Below are 24,326 nucleotides of genomic sequence, written 5' to 3'. Positions count from 1 at the left end.
CGTGGTTTGGAAGGTGCTGTCTAAGGAGCCTTGGTGAATTCTTGCAGTGCATCTTGTAGATGGTGCACACTGCTGCTAATGTATGTTGGTGGGGGAGGGAGTGAATGTTTGTGGATGTGGTGCCAATCAAGCGGGTTGCTTTGTCCTGAACAATGTCAAGCTTCTTGAGTGTTGTGGGAGCTGCACTCATCCAGCCAAGCGGGGAGTATCCCACCACATTCCTGAACAATTTTAATTTACGTTTCTATTGTTACCGAACAGAAAACTGACAATTATACATCAATAATCTTCAATATTGACTTCTTTAAAATTTCAACAGATTTAATAAATTATACCTGTTTAACCTTAGTAAACAAGGTTAAGTGAGCAACCAAATCAGTGAATGTATTCCTTTGCTAGATCAAATGTCAAAGTAAAATGATCAATAGTTAACCTCCGTTTTCTCACGACATACTTGTAGCTGATGTCTCTTCGTCACTATCCTCATCTCTCTTTCCCTTCTTCTTCGTTTTTTTGGTCTTGATTTCTCGAGCATTACCACCACCTCCTGCTCGGATACTTCCAGTGCCATCTAATGGAGAAAGGTCAAAACACAGGCACTGAATCTGCACCTAAGATGAACTCAACTCTCGCCGTTAAAAAGACTTGCATTTATATAGCATCTTTATCATAGAAAAGTATCTCAAGGCAGTCAGAGCTATAATTTTTTTTAAAATGGATGCTGAGCCAAAGGGAGAAGAATTATGGGAAGTGGACAAAAACCCTGTGGAAGTGATAGGTTTTAAAGAGAGTGTGAAAGTGAGAGGAGAAGCAGAGAAGTTTAAGGAGGGAAGTTCTACAGCATGCCACCTAGACATTTGAAGTTAACAGTCACTGATGGTGGGGCAAAGGGACCACGATGTCAAATAGAGGGCCAAAGGTTAGAAGCTTGAAAGTGCCTTTGTAAGTAACCTGGCTTGACAAATAAAGAAATAGGGGTGGAAGGGGTAGGAGGATATAGATGGTGAAGGATACAAGTGGATAGAGATTGTCTTGTCAGTGACCGAGACTGTCAGAGTAGAGGAGGAGGAGGAAATAGGATGGTTGAGGGGTGGCTGTGAATATAGGTAGGAAAGTTTCTATGCAAGGAGAGCAGGGCATTGAATCCAAAGGAGGAGGGGGACAAGGGGAGATGAGGTAGAAGTTGAAATCACCAAGGATGAGGAGTTACTCAGGGTAGAGGCTGTGAAGGTATGGAAGGTGGATCTTGGGCAGGAAGTAGACAGCAAAGCAAGATACTTTTCAGGGGAGGAGGTGCCAAAGGAGTAGGGGCAAGAGGCCAAGGCGTGAATTGGTGATAAGGGTCGCTATACCATTGCAGCAGCTTGGGTGGGGCAAGCGGTGAACGAATATCCAGGCAGAGAGATTTTTGTAAGGACCAAAGTGCTAGCAGCCACTGCTCACTGTTTTTAGAGATAAAGCTTAGGACTTTCTTTTTAAACCATGCAATGCTAATGCAAGGAAGTAGCAGTAATTTTGTTGTAACTACTTATGTAGCAGTAAAATTCACAAATAAATTAATAAAATCAGAGTGTCGGATATTGTAGTAGGTTAGCAAACCATCATTTCACCAGGCAAGTCCTTGCTCTGTTAATTAATGGATAATGTACTGTATAAGTTTGAGTGTCTCAATTCTCACGCAACACTCCATCAGTCCATGTTGCAACACTGCCCTCAATCTGACACAAAGTAGAAATCTCATCGGGGGGATGGACAGCCAATGATGTGTAACAAAGGTGCCACACTGGTTCAGTTTCGAAGAAGTCCTCTTCTGAGGATTAGTTTAAGGAACATGATTTGATTTGATCTAACTATGTCTATCGTTAGTTACACTTGCCCTTGTACGTTTAGATTTTTAATTTTTGTGTAGCACATTGAAGTGGGAGCTAATAATGGCGCAGTAAGAAAAAGAAAGGAGCATCTTCCACCATGAGGGAAATGTAATTTAGAGTGGGTGATTTCAATGTTAAAATCAGGTACAGAGAGAGAAAGAGGAGAGATTGGATTAAGAAAAAAGACAAAAGAAAAAAAAATTTTTCTTAATTAATTTCAAATTTTACATTTGTAAAAGCTCTAACAGAAATCAAAGCCTGAAGGAAATAGATTTCACATTAGCAACTTAATTTTTAGTGTTAGAGAGGTTGAGTGAGTAATGAACATTTACAATGGTAAAAGCCTGCTTAAACTTGAAACATCTCGACTTAACCTTCTGTGGCGTAGTTGCGTGGTGGATAAGAACGAACCGCAGCTTAGCAATATTCACCGTGTTTCAATGATGGGGCAGACAGCAAGATGCTTATCTTGTGAAGCTAGCTCAACTCTGATAGCAATTTTAGGATTTTTGAGTTCAGGCGTTTACCTGCCCCTCACTTGAAGTTGCTGTATCATTTATTTATAAATAACAGTGAACAAGGCTAGCCTCATTATTACTCTGACTGCAGGATCTGGTTGCAGCAGTGTCGAGGGGCTTATACTAATACTCAACTAAGAACATTTGATGCTGACAACGGAAGTCTGAAGGGAGAGGTTGTCTGATTCACCGCTGCTGGAAAATCACATTTTTAAAAGCCATTTTAAAAGTCTGAGAACAAAGCAATAACTAGGTACTGATTAAAAAAACAAGGTAACACCAGTACTTAAATATCTCTGGGGAAAATGTTAAAGGTTTTCAATATTTTGGAATCTATCTGGACTTTAAAAGCTGCTAACAAAAGTCAGTAAAAGGACATACAGGAGCATATTTGCAAGCAGTTATTTATAAACCCACCTGATGCTTTCTTCTTCTTGTCCTCTCGCTTGTCCTTTTTAACTGAAATCATACTTTCAGCAATAATTGCAGCCTGCTTCAGGTCCTCCTCTGTCAACACATGGGCATGGTTGTTCTGTACCTCCTAAGAAAAAGGCAAACTGGCAATGGGTAAATACAATATGTGAACACAGCGCAAATTAAAAAAAAACAAAGTTGGCTGTTTAGTGATTCTACGCAAAGAATGTACAAACCCAATAGTCAAGACAAGCAAATTCCATGCAGCAAAAATAAAAGAAAACAGAACAATGTCAAATGGCACACAATGGAGTTAAAACCAGTCACCTGAAAGATCTAATCTTTAATTTCTTCAGAATGCAGGTGACTAGAATTTCATTAAATGTAAACAAAGAGAAAGGCTCCACAAGGGAGGTGTGACTTAGATTCTGCTGGCAACGGAGACAAGTGGCATATTTTAATCGAAGGAATCTGCTCACTTAGGTATGCTTTTTGGGGTGGAGGGAGGGTAGGGAGCAAACAGTCTTTACACTTTGGCAGTCTGGATTTTTATTACACTGTTCAAATTTTTTTATGATCTACTTACAAAAACGTTTTAATTCATCAATCCAATTTTTAGTAAACATGAGTCTAAAAAATGGGGTGGGGGGCTGGGGGTTGGAGGTGCATGTGCTGAAGAATTTAGAACTGCTCTGTTGGTATGGAATATTTCAGAGTAGGAACAATCGTGGATCAACTGTGCCGACGTAAGTCTTTCAACAAATTAATTACATATTCAAAAGCTTTAAATCCTATCTTTACAAAACGGGGTTAGTCTTTGTATATATCAACATATTAGTAAAATAAACCAGATTGAGCTGAAATGGTTTCAAACTCAATTCCCATTTATAAATTTGTGTTAGTTGGAATCCTGAGCAGATCAACTATCATTGTAGTATTTAAGGAAATACAATGTTTTCTCGCTGCTCCTAGCAGCCCAATCTTCAAAACGCAAATGGGAACCAGAGACTCAGTGGTAGAAGACAGCGGGAACACCAAACCTGGAAGTTCTCCTCCAAGTCTCTCACCATCCTGACTTGGAAATATATCGCTGTTCCTTCTCTGTCGCTGGGTCAATATCCTGGAGCTCCCTCCCTAACAGCGATGTGGGTGTACCTACACCACAGGGACTGCAGCGGGTCAAGGCAGCAGCTCACCACCACCACCTTAAGGGCAATTAGGGATAGGCAATTAATGCTGGCCTAGCCAACGACACCAGCATCCCATGAATGAATTAGAAAGAACAACATTAAACCCCATCCCTTAGCACTGAAAATGTCTGAGTGAGTCAGTTCAGAATGCAAGGCCAATTATTTTACAGTGAAGAAAGGGCATAGGGTTTTATTTCAAACATCAGGAATATTAGACTGATCCAGGAGTATTTCTTGAATTATGTTCTATAGATTGAAGTGACCTGTGCAAACGAGGATGGTTACAAGACACTTCCTTTGTTAGAGAAAAATCGCAAATATCTAGTCTCCTGATTTAGCAATTAGGTCTGGGGGGTGGTGGTGGGGTGGGGGGGTGGTGTGTGTGTGTGTGTGTGTGTGTGTGTGGGTGTGTGGGTGTGTGGGTGTGTGGGTGTGTGGGTGTGTGGGTGTGTGGGGTGCAGTGGGAAGAGGGGCCAAGCAAGGACCGGTAACAGTCTTCAGGACAGGAGGATCACTCCTACTTCTCCCAGCACCTTATTCAGGAAAGTACCTCTTTAAAATTACCTTCTAATGGCAGCCCACAAACGTTCCTTTGAGGGATTCTGGTTAGGCTGCATGCAAACCTGGTTATGCTAAACACAGCAGGTCCAGCACTGACTAAATTCATTGCAGCTCAATTCCAGAAAGAGCGCCCAAAATAGAGATCAGCACGCCCCATCCCAACTTGCATGTGCAAAGGGTTTAAAAGGGAGAAGCATTGGTAATGTTACTGGGCTAGTAATCCAAAGGTTCAGACTAATGTTGCTCTGGGACAAGGATTCAACTCTCATCTTGGCAGCTGAGGGAAGTTAATTCAATTAATAAAGAAGAAAATAATCTAGATTTAAAAGCAAGTTTCAGTAATGATGACCATGAAATCATTGTCGATTGCCGTAAAAACCCATCCTGTCCACGAATGTCCTTTAGGGAAGGAAATCTGCCATCCTTACCTGGTCTGGCCCACATGTGGCTCCAGACTCTTAGCAATGTGGTTGACTCTTAGCTGCCCTCTGAAATGCCCTAGCAAGTCATTTAGTTCAAGGTCAATTAGGGATGTACAACAATTGCCAGCCTTGCCAGCGACACCCGCATCCCATGAAAGAATGAATAAAAAAAACTGTTTCAGACTTAATCCCTGAACAATTATACTTCAATTTTATGCACATTGTAGACAGTGTACTTCTAAAACGTGCGTTTTGGATGTTTCAGGCCTATTTCACCCTTGTAAAATGGCGGCAACAAATTCCTAGGCCACTTTCTGAAGGGCAGTAGCAACATGGATACAAAATTGGTTGAGTGACAGGAAACAGTAGTGGTTTATCGGACTGAAGGAACGTTTGTAGTGGAGGGCCCCACAAATTGGTGGTGGGACACTTGCTCTCCTTGATATATATTAGTGACCTAGACCTTGGTGTACAGGGCACAATTTCAAAATTTGCAGATGATACGAAACTTGGAAGCATTGTGAACTGTAGGGAAGATAACGTAGAACTTCAAAAGGGCATGGACAGGACGGTGGAATAGGCAGACAAGTGGCAGATGAAATTGAACGCAGAGAAGTGTGAAGTGATTCATTTTATTAGGGAGAGAGCAGAGAGACAGTATAAAGTAAAGGGTACAACTCTAAAGGGAATGCAGGAGCAGAGTGACCTGGGTGTTAATATGCATAAATCATTGAAGGTGGTAGGACAGGTTGAGAGCACAGTTAATAAAGCATACTGTATCCTAGCCTTTATTAATTGGAGCATGGTGTATAACAGCAAGGTGGTTATGTTAAACTTTTACAGAACAATGGTTCAGCCTCAACTGGAGTATTACATTCAGCTCAGTTCTTGGTGCCATACTTTAGAAAAGATGTGAAGGCATTAGAGAGATTGCAGAAAAGATTCACAACTGTGGTTCTGAGATGAGGAGTTTCAGTTATGTAGATAGAATGGAGAAGTTGGAACTGTTTTCTGTGGAGAAGAAAAGGTTGAGAAGAGAGGCATTCAAATCATGAGGAGTCTGGGTAGAAAAGGGGAAAAAAATCATCGCATTGTTGGAAGGATGGAGAACCAGAGGGCAGAGATTTAAGGTAAATCGGCAAAAGAAGCAATGGCTACCCAAGGAAAAACTTCTATCACGCAGTGAATGATTAAGATCTGGAATGTATTGCCTGAGAGTGTGGTGGAGGCAGCTTCGATCAAGGCATTTAAAAAGGAATTGGATTGTTATCTGTAAAGGAGGAAGGCTACGGGGAGAAGGAAAGGGTGTGGAATTTCGTAAGTTGCTCTGACAGAGAGCCAGCGCAGACACAATGGACCAAAAGGTCATCTCCTGGGCTGTAATGATTCTATGATTGCACTCACCAGTAGAAGCTCCCACAATCGTCAGCCCAGTATAGATGACATGCCACAGTGACAGCATAATTCTACATGAACATCGGTGCTTTAATCTCTGGCAGTAAGCAACATTTACCTGTATTTACTTAGTGCCTTTACTATGGCAAACCTCCTGAGGTGCTTTAGAAGAAAACAGATGGCAAACAGGAAAGGATTTAGATACCTGAACAAAAATGTGAAAAACTATGGTCTTAAAGAGGCTGTTAGAGGCAGGGAGAGGGGAACTGAGAAAGATGGGTTCAGGGAGGAAACGTCAGACTCAAACAAGACAGCTTAAAAGACTCTGCCACCAAATGTGAAATGGAAAGGGTGCTGAAAACAACAAATATGGCTTGAAGTTATGTTCAACAAGTCGCTGTTAGAAAACGGAACCACAATTATATCAATCTTTAAGTTTACTGTGCTAATTTTTAGTTATAAAATATCTTTCATCATTGGCTTTCCTCCTACTGCTGCAAAGGTGAATAGGATCTGAATAAAGGCTTACCTTTTCAGCCTTGTGTTGCATCATCTGCTCAAAGAGAGATGCACAGCTGCCAATGAACTGCTCACTGACTATGATAGTGTCCCCAAAAATCCTGGAAGCAGAATGGTTTTGCATTGTCCTCATCATTTGCTGGAGCAAAATGGAGGCATCTTCCACAGAGAATGAACTGGGCAACAGGGGCTGTGCACAAGGCAAAATATTCAAGTCATGTTGGCTGGCCTCATCAGATATCAAGAATTGTACAATTCCTACTGCAGAAGTAGTCAGTAAACTTTAAGCTTAATCGGACATTTTCCTGCTTTTGCTGCAACCACATTTATGCGAGTTGCAAATTCCTAACATTGGAGTTAGCCCATGTTTTCTTATGGCAGTTACACCAGAACTGAAAAATGTTATTGGCCTTAAATAAACTGACTGAAAAAACATCCTGACTATATCACAAAATAATGTTTTACTGGGCAGGGGCAAGGAAGACAGGTATTACCTTGTGGAAAGTAGTTAGTAACAATAAATATATGACCATCCACAGACGGTAAATCCTCCTTAAGTGAAAATTTAAAATTAGAAACTGCTCATTATTATAAATCATCTCAGTTCTTCTCATTATCCACATGGGTCAGGCTCTCAATTAAATTATGCTAATACCTTTTTAAATTAAAATTAACATTCATTTTGACATTTTTCAACAAAACCACAGCATTTACGTTACAAATGCAACTATGTACAGTAGCTTTCTTGAACAAGGGCTATTCTGGTTTTACCCAAGAACAATACACGCATTATCATTCTTTCTTGCCACACACAACACAGTAGGGATGATTTCGAAAAATGCTCGAGGGTCGGGTGGTAAGGGAGCAGCAGCTCAAGTATTGATGCACACTTCATACTGGGAGCACAAATTCATAAAATTACTAATAGTGTTCCAATTTCATTTTATGACCAAAGAGTAAATACCTTATCAAAACACAACAAATATTTGGCATCCACTGATAGTTATTTTCCCAGCATGAATCTGTTGATGAATAGAGTCTTACAGCTCAATATGTTGTCAGTGTATAACACCTATTCTTCTGTAAAATGAACTTTCCTCCTTCATTGTGCGGCCATAAATTTGAGACCTTGCTTAATGGGAGTGTGCCTGAAAAAATAGTACCTGTATATCCACCCAGGTGCCTGATCGGATAGCCTCCTCTACTGAAGCTTCCACCTGATCTACAATTGTACGTCCAACACAAACAGCCTTCAAGGTGGTTATCGATGCGGATTTGTATCGCTTCTTTATGTAATTCATAGGGTCTGGGATTCCCAGTCTGTACAAAGTGTCAAATTCTAGAACAAAGGAGAAAAAAAAGACAATTTCCTTAAAAGAACAGTATTCTATCCAAATGCTATCTACCCTCTAAAAATTATTGATAATTCCTGATTTTATTACATGAATGTAGAAAGGCTACTATATCATCCTCACACAGTGACAATGATTTGCTTCATAAATGTGCACAAGTGATTTCATCCAAAAAGCGTATCAAGTTTAGCAATATAATTCCTGAAAAACGTAAATCAATAAAACTCACTTGGCAGTAGTTAAGCGTGTGCCAACATTGATTATAGTTTGGCTTTAAAGACACTGGCCTATTCAGTGCCAAATGAATGAATTTATTAGTCAAGTTTCTGGTTCCCCATATCCCATGTTATAGAACAAAGACAAACTTAACAACAGGATTTCCACTGGTCACTTTTGTCTCACAACCTGGAACAGTTCTCTTTTGCTTTTCATTTCAAATTGAAAAATGGAGCAAACTGAAACTACATGAGCCCAATATGAAATGCTACAAGCATAGTAATTTCATTCTCATCAATGTCCGTTCAAAAGCTATATTCATTTCAGTACATCGCTGATATAGCAGCCAGCAATATCAAAATCAAAAATTAGTCCCAGTAACGAGATATAAACTGGCTATGTCTATCTATAAAATCAAGCCTTCTGTCGAGTTCCAATCCATCATCTCATGCCACAATGATAAAATGTAATAATCGATGGAAAGGAAGGCTTAACTGTTAAATTAATGATCAAATATCTGATAGATTTATACATATCTGATTTTTGTATGCATGTATTTTTATACATGTATAAATCGAAAGCAGTTCAGTTGATAACTGCCAAAGGTGGATGAAAATGCAAAAAATTGTTCAATCAGAACCAAGCACAAACTAGCAAATAATAGGAAGCAGTCAGTCAAATTACTAAGCTAATCTGCTGTCGGTTTAAGCTGTTAGCTTGAATTTTTCTTCTACTTGAAAATTTGTCAATTAAAAATAACATTTGGAACACTTGAAACTCATGAAAACTAAACAATTCACAATAAAAAGCCCATTCTTATTCAAGTTGCCTCTGAAGCGTTATAAATCCCTGGAAAACAATTGCTTAGATGTCAACCTCTAGGTTGACAGCCTGAAGCAAACTGCGGTGAAAACTGAAAGAATGAATAAGACACAGGTATGTTAAGAGGGTGGGAAAATAGGTGGCCCATGCCGTTCACTATAGAAAAAAATGAAGTATCACACTTCAGGAGGTAGAGATAAAGAAAGGAAATTCAACTTTCAAAATGAGATTAAGTAGCTGAGAGGTATTTCCAGGCAGATAAACAGGTCATGAAAAGATGACAGTGCAAACTGATATTGCAATAACAAGAACACAAGAATGGTGTAGACCATTTGGCCCCCTTCAGCCTGCTCCACTATTTGACAAGATCATGGCTGACTTGGCTGGGGCCTCAACTTCATTTTCCTGCCTGCATCCCAAAACTCTTGACCCCGCCTTGTCGATCAAAAATCTATCAAACTCTCTCTTGAATATATTCAATGACTCAGCCTCCACTGCTCTCTGGGGAAGAGAATTCCACACACGGACGACCCTCTAAGTTGATCTGAACGTGCCCTTCAATGATATATCATGAAATGATCATCAATAACGTCAAGATCTTAAATTCAATAAAGTTTTTTTTAATAATTGTGACAACAAATGTTAAGAATAGTTACCCAAATAGCCGTTTTGTTTGAAAAAAGAATCCACCCAGTTATTTTGTGTTCTCGAATAGATGTCAGGAATATAAACAGCCTTATCCTGTCTGCCGCCAATCACTGCTCCATTCAAACGGCCACTGGTTATAAACTCTTCAAGAAAAGCTGCAAAAAATAATAACCCATGCAGACAGTGATTGTAAGAAATGCTCAAATATTTTATGATTTCAGCCTTAGGAATGAAAAGCTCTACCAAAAGTTATGGCCTGGATTTCGTGGTCAACTGACCTCGGAAGAAAACTTCCCATCAAGGTCGGTGACATGGACTCCCCCTTTCTTGATATCCGCTTGAATCTGGCACCTAGTCAATGCCAGACGTACAGCAAAAGGGGGACAGAGACTCCATTCAACAAGGAAGGTCAAGCAGAAATTCCAGCACAAGGCCAGCACCAACTGCCTTCGGTCCTGGCACCACTATCCCAGAGGTTATGGGGGAATTTTTTGCCCTGAACACCTTTCTGTCAGGAACTAGAATGATAGAGACTGGCTGCCCCTACACTGCCACCAGTTTTTTTCCCCTCTTGAAAACGTGATGCATGGTTCCTTTGAAAAAGTGGCATCGGGAGGTCAAAGAGGCAAGGTTCAGTAGGGATGGATACCCCTACTGAGTCACCCAGCAAACAAAATATCATTTATTTTACATTGTTCCTGAGCACTGAGAGTTGAAAAATACTGCCTTGGCACTCCAGCTGGATGCCGAGGCAGATCCCTAACTTATGTAAAAGTCATAAGGAACTGTAACCGTAGCAGGTGGTGGGCCCACTGGGTCAGTGGCATAGACACTTTGGGCTAAAGTATCAGACAAGCATACCAATGTGCACATGTCAGTGTCCCATAATTTAAGGTTGGTACTTGTTAAACATCAGAGCTATGGGCTCTCAGCATTGCATTACTTGTCCTAGATAAACATGCAATACAAAACAAAAATGTGAAAAGTATAGGAGAGGATCGCTAAGGAGAAAGTAGGAGACAAGACAAGGTGACCATTAATAAAAGTTTCAAAATTCATTTTAAAATTGTTTAAACATACTTCAGTCACATCTGCCAGAATCATTGCTGGAGCTGAATTTTTTTTAACTGGTTAGCAAAGGAAGCACAAAATTCCTTGAAGTAACTGCACTTTAACAATTATTGCTATTGCCAATGAGTAAATAAAATGAAAGTTATATGAACAATTTTTGATTGTACGGGTTTAGCAAGAGTGAGATTTCAAACGCTAAGAAACAGCACATTGCTCCATTGGCACAAAATTATCATTTTCAGCACTAACCTGCAAAGCACAACATAACCCTAACATTATTCAGATTAAATGCACTACGGTGATGCTACTCAACTTGACTCTGTGTATTTACATGAGGCAACTAGTGTACATCTGGGTTTCTAGCAGATCAGAGCTCCCTCTAATGACAAAACCAGGTACTGTAGCAATTGATCCGACCGCAACAATAATGTTTTGGTTCTCTTTAATTCATCAAAATTAAGAACTTACACTAAAGAACTTACAATAAAGTTAAGCTCTTGTGTGAGGGTATCTGCCTCTTAACACAGGAAAATATAACAAGGTGCTTCAAAGAGCTGCAATCCAGGATACATGAATGCTGAACCAAAGGAGGCAACATTAAGAGGGAGAGATCCAGTTTGATCAAAGGGGTGGAATTTAAAAAGGGTTTTAAAGGAGAAAAGGCGAATGTGGGGCTCAGACAGCTAAGGGCAGGGTGAAGGGTAAAGTAAACACCCAAAGACAAGATACAGGGGAATGATGAACTCCTTGGGGACAGGGGGTGAGGAGGTTACAGAGATAGGGAGCGACAAAGCCATGAAGGGATTTAAAGGGAGGGTGAAGGGGCTTAAGCAGGAAAATTCTGAGACTGGGGCCTAGGTGGCAAGGGGAGGGTGCATGCACAGGAGAAGCAGACCGCCCGAGGGCAGAGTTTAGGGTTGGAGGAGATAGGGAGGAAAGTTAAGAAGGAATTTAAACATGAGAATTAGAAGTTGGAGGAAACAGCAGCCAATGCAGACTAGAACAGGCATGAGGTAATAGGGTGGACCTGTGGAGAGAAGCAGAATTATCACTTCAGGTCAATGACCCTTCCTTAGAACTGCATTTTCTTTTTTTTGTTACTTCAGATTTCCAGCATCCGCAATATTTTGCTTCTGTATTGCAATAGTTGAGCCAAGGAGTGACAAAGGAATGGGTGAAGGTTTCAGCAATGAATCGGCTGAGACAGGAGCGGTGGCAAGCAATGTTATGGAGGTGAAAATAGGCAGTTTTTATGATGCAGAGGATATGGGTTCAGAAGCTCAGCTTCAAGACCACACTGAATGCTGGGGCTGTGAAAAGTCTGTTCCAGCCTGAAACAATTGTTGAGAAGAAGAGGAAGAATCAGTGGCAAGGGTAAGAGGTTTATGATGACTTGATCTTCCCAACATTTAAATGGAGGAAACTGCAGCTCATCCAAAACAGGATGTTGTGCAAATGGTGACAACACAGAGGTAGTGGGAGGGTCCAGACAGGAGATGGAAAGGGGGATCACGTAGTGAAGGGGGCAGCATGTTAATAAATAAAAGGAGGCAGCCAAAGATGGATCCTTGGGGAATTCATGAAGTGTTGGTGTCAATGTGGAAGAGAAGTCATTGGTAGAGATCCTCTGGCTATGATCAGGTAGGTAAGGGTGGAATCATATTCGTTCGTTCCAGTGAGCTGGACATTGGAAGAGACACATCAGAGGAGGATAGTGTAGCTGACCATGTTAACGGCTGCAGAAAGGTCAGAAGGTTGAGGGATTTTTTGAAAAATAGGCAGGAAGGTGGGAATGACAGTTTTGAAAGAGAGGGAGACAATACTTGAGGACAGAGAAACATTTACTTAGCAAAGCAATATACTTCAAGGCTTTAGTTTCAGCAGTATCTCTTCATTATACCACTGTGAAATTTATTTTTGTTACGATGTTCAATGCCAAATCCAAAATCAGGTTTGTGTGACATACTTGTCCTGGGAGGTAGTTCAAAATTGTTCAAACTCAAATGGCCTACAGTTTATTAGAGTCAAAACTTGGAACCTGAGCTCAATACCAAAACAATGCAGTGACTGTATTTTATCAAAATACTATTTATAGTGTCTCCCATATTGTGTTTATTTCCCTTTATATAGGCAACTAAATAAAACGATTTCACTGCGAACATTTTTAGAAAGGCTATTAAACTTGAGATGTAACGTTCTTAATTGAACAGTGTTACTTCATGCCTTATGCTACAATGTCACTTCTGCATATAAATAAGTTTTGCCTACTTAACTGTGTGTCAATACTAATTCTCTCTCTTTGTAACAGTGTAATTCCATTGCCAACTTACAGTAAAGAAGATGTTCCTGAAATTTATACTGAGTTATCAAAGAGCTTATTGGTGTTGGCCTGTTGAAAAAGAACATTAAAAATCCCATTTTAAAATGTACTACATTTCAAGTGCAACACACATGGAAACACACTTCCCTCTAATTTCAAGCTCAACATATTCATCCCTAAAAACTGTGATTAATAAACTACTATGGCTTTCCAAATCAAAACACTTGTTAATACCAAAGTTACAGAAATATCAATTCACTGATTAGATAAGTAATTATAAAAGAATGAAGAAAAATAGACCAAAATGGCCTTGAAGCGACACTCCCAATAAATGTCCTTTTGGATTTCAAAGAAGGCAATTACGTTATCGGTAAAAATAGGTCTCCTCCAAATGACTAATGCAGAACATTCATTCTCAAGGGCAATTAGGGATGGGCAATAAATGCTGGCCCAGCCAGTGACGTGACATCCCATGAATGAATATTTTAAAAATTATAGGGAAAAAACAATTTTAAAAGCTTACTTGAATTATTGTTAGAACTAACAATGCAATGGGTGTAGAAATGTTAGAGACCTCCCCTTAGGAGTAATCTGATTGATAATCTGAAAAGGCTGAAAGACTGAGCTGTTCATTTCTAGCACACAGTAGATTCCTTTTACCACTCGTTCACTAGACCAACAAAAGAAGCAACAGGAATTCACTCTAACACAATCGCTACAAAATAAACTCAGCACTGTGCATTCTCTGATTATACTGATAACTTAGAATTCATCCTGAATAGTGTTGGAGAAAAAAAACAGAATGAGCAACGCAAGTTGACAAATGCAGCTGATAATACAAAATGACAGATCTAAAGTGAATAGCCATCTACTAAAAAGAGACTTCGAGCACGACAATAAAGCAGGCATTACTGGTATTCAAATTAAGAGCAGGGTTTATCACATTCATATAAAATGTTTTAGTAATAGTAATTAGAATGGACACATTGCAGCTATGTTAGTTCACTATACAGTCTTTACTGCAAGTATTAACTTGAACACGAGTTCATTCACTTTTCTCCTTAATTGGATGAATAAGAAAGTATAATGGCTTGAATCATACCTGGTTATTGCACTGAAAAGCCCACGAATCCGTGCCTTATGTTGGGCAACAAAAGCATCAGTAAAGATGACTCCTCGGTCATAGGTGTCCATCTGTCCGTTTATAATTCTGCCCAAGCGCTGTGACAATACCTTTTAAATTTAAATAGAAAAATGCTAAGGATGCACAGAAACAATTCAGATTTTACAAAAAGGCAGGATTTTTCAAAATATCTGTTGAATGTATTTTGAAAAGAGACCAATTTAGCTATGATTTAGCCATTTATCTGGCATGGCTCTGCTATTGGTTCATTGCTATTGCTAAAGGATGTGTCATTTCATAAGGCCAGAAATATTATAATGCAAACTCCCTAAAGTTTGTCTGAACGCCCTGTTAAGGTTATAAAATTCTATTGCTCTTAAGCCAACATGACTTTCTCCAATCTCTTTGATACCCAAGTGCTGCTAGTTACTGATATCTCTGCCTGGATTTGTCTCTTCATGCATCTCTATCTTAGCTCCCATCTGTCACTAGTCTCAGTACTCTCAGGCCTCATTTCACTTTCATCTGTATCTCTGCCATCATCTTCCTCAAATAATTCATCTCCCTGTTTTTTTTCCAATTTCCACTTCTCTGTCACACACAACTCGCTTGTTGCCTTCCTTTCTCTCTCTGGTTTCTCCACCAGGCCTAAGGATGTGGTCCACTGCCCCATAGTCCATCAGGCACTTCTCAGAGGGAGCGGTTTATCAAGTTCTTTTGAGGCTTTTAAGTGGCTGGAAACTCCGCCTTTAGGGCAGAAACATTTGTTATCAGAAGCAGAGGTGCGTGTTGTCCAGAATGAAACAGTTGTTGAAGATAAATTATGGTCCACAATAGCCTGAGACATCAAGCTTCAGCAGCATAGCCAACAGCAGCTGGCAAAAGGCTGCAAGCGTATATTCTTAGGGGCAGGACCAGCGGTCCATAACGAGTTGACGTTTGACAGGTAATAGCTCTTTTTTAAAAAAAAATTCTTTTTGGGCCACTAGTGCCACTGGCTAGGCCAACGTCCATAATTGCTGTTAAAAAAGGTGGTGTGGGCCCATCTTTCCGAACCATTGCAGTCCACATGGCATAGTTACACCAAAGGTGCTGGTCAGGATGTGGCCGAGGGTAGGCCAGGGGGTTCAAGATTTTGATCCAGCAACAGTGAAGGAACGGTGATACAGTTACAAGTCAGGATGTTGCGTAACTGAGTGACTGTGCTTGACATCAAGGCAGCATTTGAGAGAGTGTGGCATCAAGGAGCCCTAGTAAAACTGGAATCAATGGGAATCAGGGGGAAAACTCCCCACTGGTTGGAGTCATACTGAACACAAAGGGAGACAGTTGTGGTTGGTGGAGGTCAGTCATCTCAGTTCCAGGACATCACTGCAGGAGTTCCTCAGGGTAGTGTCCAAGGCCCAGCCATTTTCAGCTGCTTCATTAATAACCATCCTTCCATCATAAAGTCAGAAGTGGGGATGTTCGCTGATGATTGCACAATGTTCAGCACCATTCTCGATTCCTCGGATACTGAAGCAGTTTATGTCCAAATGCAACGAGATTTGGAAAATATCCAGGTTTGGGCTAACAAGTTGCAAGTAACATTCATGCCACACAAGTGCCAGGCACTGACCATCTCCAACAAGAGAGAATCTAACCATAGTCCCTTGACATTCAATGGCATTATCAATGCTGAATTCACATTCTGGGGGTTACCACTGACCAGAAACTGAACTAAACTAGCCATATAAATATTGTGACTACAAGAGCCTGCAACAAGTAACTCACCTCCTGACTCTCCAAAGCCTGTTCACCATCCACGAAGCACAAGTCAGGAGTGCGATGGAATACTCTCCACTTGCTTGGATGTGTGCAACTCCAATGACACTCAGAAGCTTGACACCATCCAGGACAAAGCAGCTTGCTTGATTGGCACCCCATCCACAAACATTCACTCCCTCCACCACGGATGCACAGTAGCAGCAGTGTGTACCATCTACAAGATACACTGCAGGAACTCATCAAGGCTCCTTAGACAGTACTTTCCAAACACACAACCGCTACTATCTAGAAAGACAAGGGCTGCAGACACATGGGAACACCGCCACTTGTAAGTTCCTGTCCAAGCCACTCACCATCCTGACTTGGAAATATACCATCGTTCCTTCACTGTCACTGGGTCAAAACCTTGGAACTCCTCCCTATCAGCACTGTGAGTGTATACCTACACCACATGGACTGCAGCGGTTCAAGAAGGCAGCTCACCATCACCTTCCCAAGGGCAAATAGGGACAGGCCTAGCCAGCGACACTCACATCCCATGAACAAATAGAAAAAAACTTGGGGGGTGAAAGCTTAACAGGTGATGGCATTTGCCTGCGTCTGTAGCCCTTGTTCTGTGTGGTACAGATTATGTGTTTAGAAATTGTTGTCAAAGGAGCCTCGGTGAGTTCCTGCTGTGCATCTTGCAGGTAGTACACACTAATGCTACTGTGTCGGGGATGCAGGGAGTGAATATTTAAGTAGTTGGATCGGGTGCCAATCAAGCATACTGCTTTGTCCTGGATGATGTTGAGTTTCACAAGTTGTTGGAGCTGCATTCACTCAGGAAAGTGGAGAGTATTTCATGTTTTGGATGCAGCCTTTCCTCAGAACTAATAAAATTAGTCCTGAAACAATGGCTTACCTATCTTTCAAAAGCTGACAAACTTGCTACCAATTTTTTTTTCGAGTTATATTTCAGATTTTCAAAACTTATGGATTTTCTTTTATCCTGAGGTCAGGGGTGGGGAGGTGTTGGGGGAAGATTGCAGTCTCAGTGCAGTAGCTGTAGGATCACTAGTTATCAGGTGCTGTGCATACTTCACTGGACTGAGTTAAATTCACCTCACTAAAATTTTCAGTCAGCTCATTTAAACATATTTCATATTACTATCCGAACGATAGAAGAAAAAGCTTGTTGGACCTTGATCTTTTGTCATTTAGCATCTCTTGTATACACTGAGCATCTTTTATGTGTACAGCACTTTGGGTACACAGCATATGACCTAAAAGGAACCCAGAAGGGCCAGAGTGCAGGCTATCCAGCACCAGCAGTTCTTAATATTGTTCGTTAACAAGCCCTTCATCTCTTAATTTTCAACTACACATATAAGAATTCCAACTTATTAAGGCTTCTGATCTCGTTACAATATTCCTTTTATAACTGGCTGCTCAAAGCTAGTGATCTCAGTAACACACAATGCTCGTTTTATTATTTGGGAAATCAAAGGTATTTAAAAAATCACCAGAAATTATCAGTAAAGCTTTTACTGGTTGGCTCAGATCCTTACTCCTGTACATCAGCTAGACCAAATATTTTAATTGCAATGGGATGGTATTTACTCACCGCTGTTAGAAAGTCAGCTGGAAGGTCATACAACTTACAAAGCTCTGCTACAGTCACCTGCCCAGCTTCCTGCAGTCGGTCATTTACCTCTTCAGCCATCTGATCCAGGTAGGTTCTGATTAAGGAAAAGCAATACTACATCTGGTCATTATTTTTGGAGCTTATTTAAAATACTCATTTAACTGCAGATAAACATGTTCTTAAGACAAGCACAGATTTGTAGAATTACTGCAAAACTAAAATTTTCAAAATACTGTGATAACTGCATTGTTGTTATTAAATCCTTGCCAGTTTTCCTTGGCTCTGTTTGTTCATAATGTTTAATTTATTGGGGTAAAAGGTTGGAGAAAAAACATTTATTGGGGTATTTTAGCTTTATTATTGATATATAAGTGATACAGGTCAACGCAGGGGAGGTGGTGGCATAGTGGTATAATGGTATTGTCACCAGATTGGTAATTGAGACACCCAGGGTAACGCTCCGGGAACCTGGACTCGAATCCCACCACAGCAGATGGTGAAATTTGAATTCAGTAAAAAATCTGGAATTAAAAGTCTAATGGTGACTGTTTGCTCTAAAAACCCATCTGATTCGCTAATGTCCTTCAGGGGAGGAAATCTGCCATCCTTACCTGGTCTGGCCTACATGTGACTCCAATCAGTTCTCAAGGACAATTAGGGATGGGCAATAATTGCTGGCCTAACCAGCGATGCCCCCATCCCACAAACAAATAAAAAGAGAATTTTTCTCTGAAAGCCGATTGTGTTTCGTATTTCAGATAATTTTTTTCAGAGACCGCATATAAACTTACATTACAATAGCCTAGGCTGAGGGTAAAGTAAATAAAATGGCTAGAAAAGTGTCACTGAATAATAAGTTTCTTTTTGACATGTTCACCACAAAAAATCGCATGGTCAACAGTGCAGACAAATAACTAGGTTTCCCGTGCTAAAGGCTGATGAGTTTTTGGATGAGCTTGGTTTTCGGATTTACAGATAAAGGATATTCGACCTGTAGTGAACGCACTACCTATTTTACACCTTGCCTAATTTTCTCTCCCACTGAAGTAAACATTTGAAAGGCTGAAGCCATTGTCTTTGGCCCCTCTGATAAACTCCATAACTTTGACACAGACTCAATCCTCATAACCAGCCACAATCTCAGGTTAAATTAGAATGTTTGTAAGCTCTACTTCTTGCTTGACTCTGAGCTTCCAACCACACATCCCCTTCATCATAAATACTTTTAACTTCTATCTCCTTAATGTCACCCACCTCCACCTTTTTTCCATTGCCCGTCTGTTAATCCAAGCCTCAAACATGTCTTTGTCCCCTCCAGATTCAATTACAGCAATGTTCTCTTGGCCAACCTCCCATTCATCCATTTTTAGCTAATCCAATATTCTACTGCTGTTCCCCAACTCCACATTAAATCCCACTTGTCCATTACTTTGTTTTTGCTGATGGACGTTGGCTCCCATTTCCAATGCCAAAAATTTTAAAATTTACTTCCTTCTGTTTAAATCCCTTGATGGCCTTGGCATGTCTGTAACCTCCTTCAACCCAACATACATCCCGTTTCTTTAGACTCTTTTTTCTGATTCTTGTCTCTTGCTCATCTGCCCATCTTTGCCTCTCTCACTGGCAGTTATGTTTCAGGTGCCTGTGGCCCACCTTCTGGAATTCCCTTCTTAAGCCCCTCACCTACTTTATTTCACTTTCCTCCTTTAAGGGTCTTTAAAATTCACATTGTTGGCCAAACATTTAGTCATGCCTACTAATCTTTCCATTATTATCCCAGCATGCATGCATCTTTTCTCCCTTAAGCTATTGGAAGCGTCTTTCCTATCTTCCTACATAAATACAAATTGTTCGCAGTAATTGACCATGCATGATTTGAAGGGATTATCATTGGAAGCGATGAGGCACCTTCGTTGAAACAAAGAGCAGTGGCATGAATATAGACAGCAAAGGAAAAATAGGATAGAGGAGGGAATGTTATACTGTGCTGAGTGTGACAGGGAGGGCAAGAAGGAACAACAAACAATGGTTACAGGTACACAGAATGTTATTCATACATTCTCAATATATTGAAGAAGTTAGTATCCAACTAGACCGTCTTCAGGAGGAAGAACAGGTGGGAGTATAGTTGGGAACAGTGTGTTCTAGGACTTCAGAAAGAGAAGGCTGGAGATGGCACAGTAGAGGCAAGTCAGGAGCCCAGGTGAGGATGACGGGCTTGATGACGAAAATCAATGTAAAGAAGACTGGAGGGGAATGTAAAACGTGCAATATGAACTCGATGAGGAAATGGGTATATGGAAGGCTGACGAGTTTGAGAGTTTAGGATACAGGTGAAAGAAGCAGTGGTCACTATAATTTTGAAATCTTGCCACTTACTTTTACTTCATGAAAATCCTCTGGTTGTTTTGAGAAGATGATAAAGAAAATTCCTATTAGAATCAAGAGATTGTCAATACTTACTCATCAATCAGCTGGCCCAAGACAAGCTGGATGCTTCTGTCTGATTTGGCAATGTCACTTGCTTTGCTCTCAATGTGAGTTAGATCTACATTGAGAATCTAAGAAAATGTTAAAAAAGGTTTTTAGGATTTTTAGTTTTAGACTGTACAAATCAATGAAGAACAAAACACAAATATTTGGGGAAAAATCATTTGAATGCAAAAGGTTTGTAGGTTTGTTTACACATACAATATTATTCTACGGAAAAGCTCCATTTATTTTCAGCTAAGTGATCCAAAGTAGTTCTCAGTAAGTACTGTAGGTAACATGCAATCATTTAAAGCACAGTTTTGTCCTTTAAATAAAATTCACTTGCTATAGAAATTTGCACTGATAACCTTCATGTACATAATCCCTTTTAAAAAAACTGCAGAGACTGAACCAATTTTGAATTTCAAGAGGTGTAGAGACTATTTACAAACCTATTAGAAACAAGTGCTCTTATATGGGGCTCAATGAGCTTGCCTTTAGTTTCCTTAAGCACTGTTAAAAATTTTTTTCTTCAAATCAATCCTAGAAGTTTTAATATAAAGGTCCTGGTTGGAAAGAATTTCCCAGTTTTACATTACTAGAGACAGCACTAGGTAATTAATATCTTTTCATGATTTTATATCACATTCAGGTTCCATCTGAACTGCAAGGCAGACACATTTACTAGTGCAGCAATGTTTCAATTATTGCTAAACAGCCATATTCTAAGGCTTGTATTTTGGATGTTATCATAGTAGTGTCTGTAACCTTCATGGAGCTAAAATTAGATTTTCACTATCTAACTAAAACTACATAAAAATGTGCTTAATAAACATACTCACACTCTGCAGATCCACAATATTTATCCTGCCTGAAAAGTAAAGGAAATACTTACATGGGGAATTTACAACCGTGCCATAAAAAATAATTAAAATACTCTTGCTTCCCATTTTCAAAAAATAAAATTTTACATGAATAAAGCTTTTGAAATCTGTCCTCTATAGCTTTTATTAGAACCATATAATTTTGGAAAATACCATGCATAAATTGTTTGAACTTAACAGAAAACAATCCATATACAGTACTGGTATCTCCTAAATTTAACTCAGAATTTGGGGCAAAAACATCAAGTTCAAGCAAAGGACTGAGAGCTTTGAATAAAAGTTTCAATAAAGGCATTAAAATACATAAATGACAATTTGATGGGTATATATAGTAGTGTTATTAAAAATGTCATATTTTGAATTCTGACTTTGGATCAGAGAGGTTTCAATTATTGAGAAGAAAAATGACAAAAAATTTACAGAAAGCAGTGATTTAGGAATTATTTACACTGGAGATTATTCACTAAGACAGTAAATGTTATGTGACAGAGGAGTTATGACGAGGCAAGGTCTTTAACATTGAATTTCCTATCACAGAGTATTGCAGAAAAATACGGATGCTTTTTCAGGGGGATTTCCCATTAAGTGCAAGTTGACAAAGATGTTCTCAATGGAACAGAGCCCATGTAACGCATTTAATAATCAGAAAATTTGGTAAAAATCTTATGCTGTTTTAACAATACCCAGCATGCATAAGACTGGTTGTAAAATAACCAGGAGTTTATGGCCAAAAAAAGGGAAATGTAACAAATTTTCACTGCAATTATGCACTGGGAAAACCCAGCCATGGTTTTCGTGCTTACCTTCATTTAGGCCTTACACAACCTCTAAGTATCAGCTAAAATCTAGTTTATATGCCAATGCGCAAAACTCACCTCCATTAACATATAGCTCATCCCGTATCTCTCTGGCAATTTGAGCAGGAGTGATATACTCTTTACCATCCAGTGTGTGCACCACATCCAGCTGTTTCTCCGCTATCAACTTAGCAACAATTTCAATACAATTTCGTTCAGACAACCTGCACAAATTAAATAAAATTTGAAACATAAGAATGATGTATAAACCATGTATTTCAGTTCTCAAGAATACGTTTATGCAACGTAAAGTCAACCATTACAACCATCAAATAAATGGGGTTATGCTGAGTATCAGTAAACACTTAAATGAGTGCTAAGGATTCCTCACTACTTCCATAATTTTGCATAGGTATTCTTAAAAACAGACATTGTTTGTAACTAGAATTAAAGACAGATGTGTAACCTGGCCACAAATCAATTGTGTGGCTTAAAAGATTGTGGAACTTAGTTACAGTTTTGGCATCTTGTCTTGTTCCTTCTCATCTATTCCTCAAACTCTTCACTTGATGGATCTCTGCCCACCAAGCAGGCCGCACCCTCAACTCTTGAATATGAGGATGCTCCAACTGTGCTTGTATGGGCCAGTACAGGACCAGGTGGTTTCCATCCAAAAGGTTTCAAAGGAAGTGGTTAGGGCATGGCAGATCCACTAACTGCAACCTTCTAAAGTTTCTTGATATGAGAACTGTTCCTTCAGACTGGAAATTGAGCATGTCACTCGGCTATATAAGAAAGGTGAGAGATGGAAACCAGAGAACTGTAGGCCAGTTAGCTTGACATCTGCTGTCAGGAAATTACTGAAGTCTTTGATTCCGGATGGGTTGACTGAACAACTTGAAAATTTTCAGCTGATTAGAAAGCATCAGTAGTAAAGGGCAGGTTATGACTGATGAACCTGATTTTTTTTTAAAAGAGGTGACTAAAGTATTTTATATGGACTTAGAGAAGGCATTTGATAAAATCACCCATAAGAGATCGTTAGTTAAAGGTAAACCTCGGGAAGGCAGTGGTATTGTCACCGGACTAGTACTCCAAATACACAGGGTAACGTTCTCGGTTTGAATCCCACCACGGCAGATGGTGAAATTTGAATTCAATAAAAAAATCTGGAATTAAAAGTCTAATGATGACCTTTAAAGCAGTGTCGATTGTCATAAAAACCTATCTAGTTCACTAATGTCCTTTAGGGAAGGAAATCTGCTGTCCTTACCTGGTCTGGCCTACATGCGACTCCAGATCCACAGCAGTGTGGTTGACTTTTAAATGCCCTCTGAAATGGCCTAGCAAACCACTCAGGCAGGGCAATTAGGGGTGAGCAATAAATGCTGGCCCATCTAGCGACACATGAATAAATGTTAAAAAAATCATGGAATCAAAGTCAAATGATTGAGCATGCGCTGAATGATGAAAGAGGCTAAATGGCCTACTGTTATTTTGGTCTATCCATCTTGTGTATGAACGATGGTTAAAGGAGTTAAAACTTAAATGTTTATAATTAAAGAGGAATTATATGGTGTGGGTTTAATGCTTCCTTAGGATTCAATTATTTAACCTGAATTATGTTTATTTTAAAATTCAGTCTTGTCTAATGAGATTAGCTAGTTAGTTAATGGTACCCAGAGTGTGACAGGAAAGGACAGGGTGTACAAACATTAAAAAAAGCAGCGAATAGGGTCAAAAGGGGAAAAAATTGTAAAAAGACAAAATTAATGGTCCTATACTTAAATGCACGTAGTATTCGGAACAAAATAAATGAATTAACGGCACAAATAATGGTTAATGAGTATGATCTTATAACCATTATGGAGACCTGGTTACAAGGAGATCAAAGCTGGAAACTAAATATTTAGGGGTATGTGGCATTTCGAAAGGGCAGGCAGGAAGGAAAGGTTGTGAGGTAGCTTTGTTAGTGCGAGATGGAATAAGTACGATAGCAAGAAAGGATCTTGGATCGGAAGATGTAGAATCCATAAGGGTGGAAGTAAGAAATAACAAGGGGAAAAAGACACTAGCCGGAGTAGTCTATAGGACCCCTGACAGTAGCTATACTGTAGGACTGAGAATAAATCAGGAGATAATGAGGGCATGTAAAAAAGGCAGTACATTAATCATGGGTGACTTTAATCTTCATGTAGATTGGGAAAATCAAATTGGCAGAGGTAGACACGAGCAAGAATTCATAGCGTGTATTCGGGACAGTTTCTTAGAACATGATGTTGTGAATCCAACCAGGGATCAGGCTACTTTGGGTCTGGTAATGCATAATGAGGCAGG

At 39.7% G+C, this 24,326-nt stretch overlaps 1 protein-coding gene across 3 annotated transcripts in view; it reads right to left on the bottom strand.

Moving 5' to 3' along the window:
• ufl1 (UFM1-specific ligase 1) overlaps window positions 1–24,326 on the bottom strand; it is a 44,158-nt gene that overhangs the window by 16,912 nt on the left and 2,920 nt on the right. For all 3 annotated transcript variants that reach the window (XM_041188231.1, XM_041188233.1, XM_041188230.1), the window contains exons 2-12: window positions 22,068–22,213; window positions 21,151–21,179; window positions 20,300–20,397; window positions 17,816–17,930; window positions 14,422–14,552; window positions 13,330–13,388; window positions 9,937–10,083; window positions 8,054–8,229; window positions 6,901–7,080; window positions 2,807–2,930; window positions 455–571 (exon numbers count right to left, since the gene is read on the bottom strand). In XM_041188231.1, coding sequence (XP_041044165.1) covers window positions 455–571; window positions 2,807–2,930; window positions 6,901–7,080; window positions 8,054–8,229; window positions 9,937–10,083; window positions 13,330–13,388; window positions 14,422–14,552; window positions 17,816–17,930; window positions 20,300–20,397; window positions 21,151–21,179; window positions 22,068–22,213 — 1,322 coding nt within the window. The remainder of the gene's footprint in view (window positions 1–454; window positions 572–2,806; window positions 2,931–6,900; window positions 7,081–8,053; window positions 8,230–9,936; window positions 10,084–13,329; window positions 13,389–14,421; window positions 14,553–17,815; window positions 17,931–20,299; window positions 20,398–21,150; window positions 21,180–22,067; window positions 22,214–24,326) is intronic.

The sequence above is a fragment of the Carcharodon carcharias genome, chromosome 5 (assembly GCF_017639515.1).
Source record: "Carcharodon carcharias isolate sCarCar2 chromosome 5, sCarCar2.pri, whole genome shotgun sequence".
Lineage (NCBI taxonomy): Eukaryota > Metazoa > Chordata > Chondrichthyes > Lamniformes > Lamnidae > Carcharodon > Carcharodon carcharias.
Note: the sequence above shows the minus strand (reverse complement) of the source record. Positions and strands in the feature narration are given on the sequence as shown.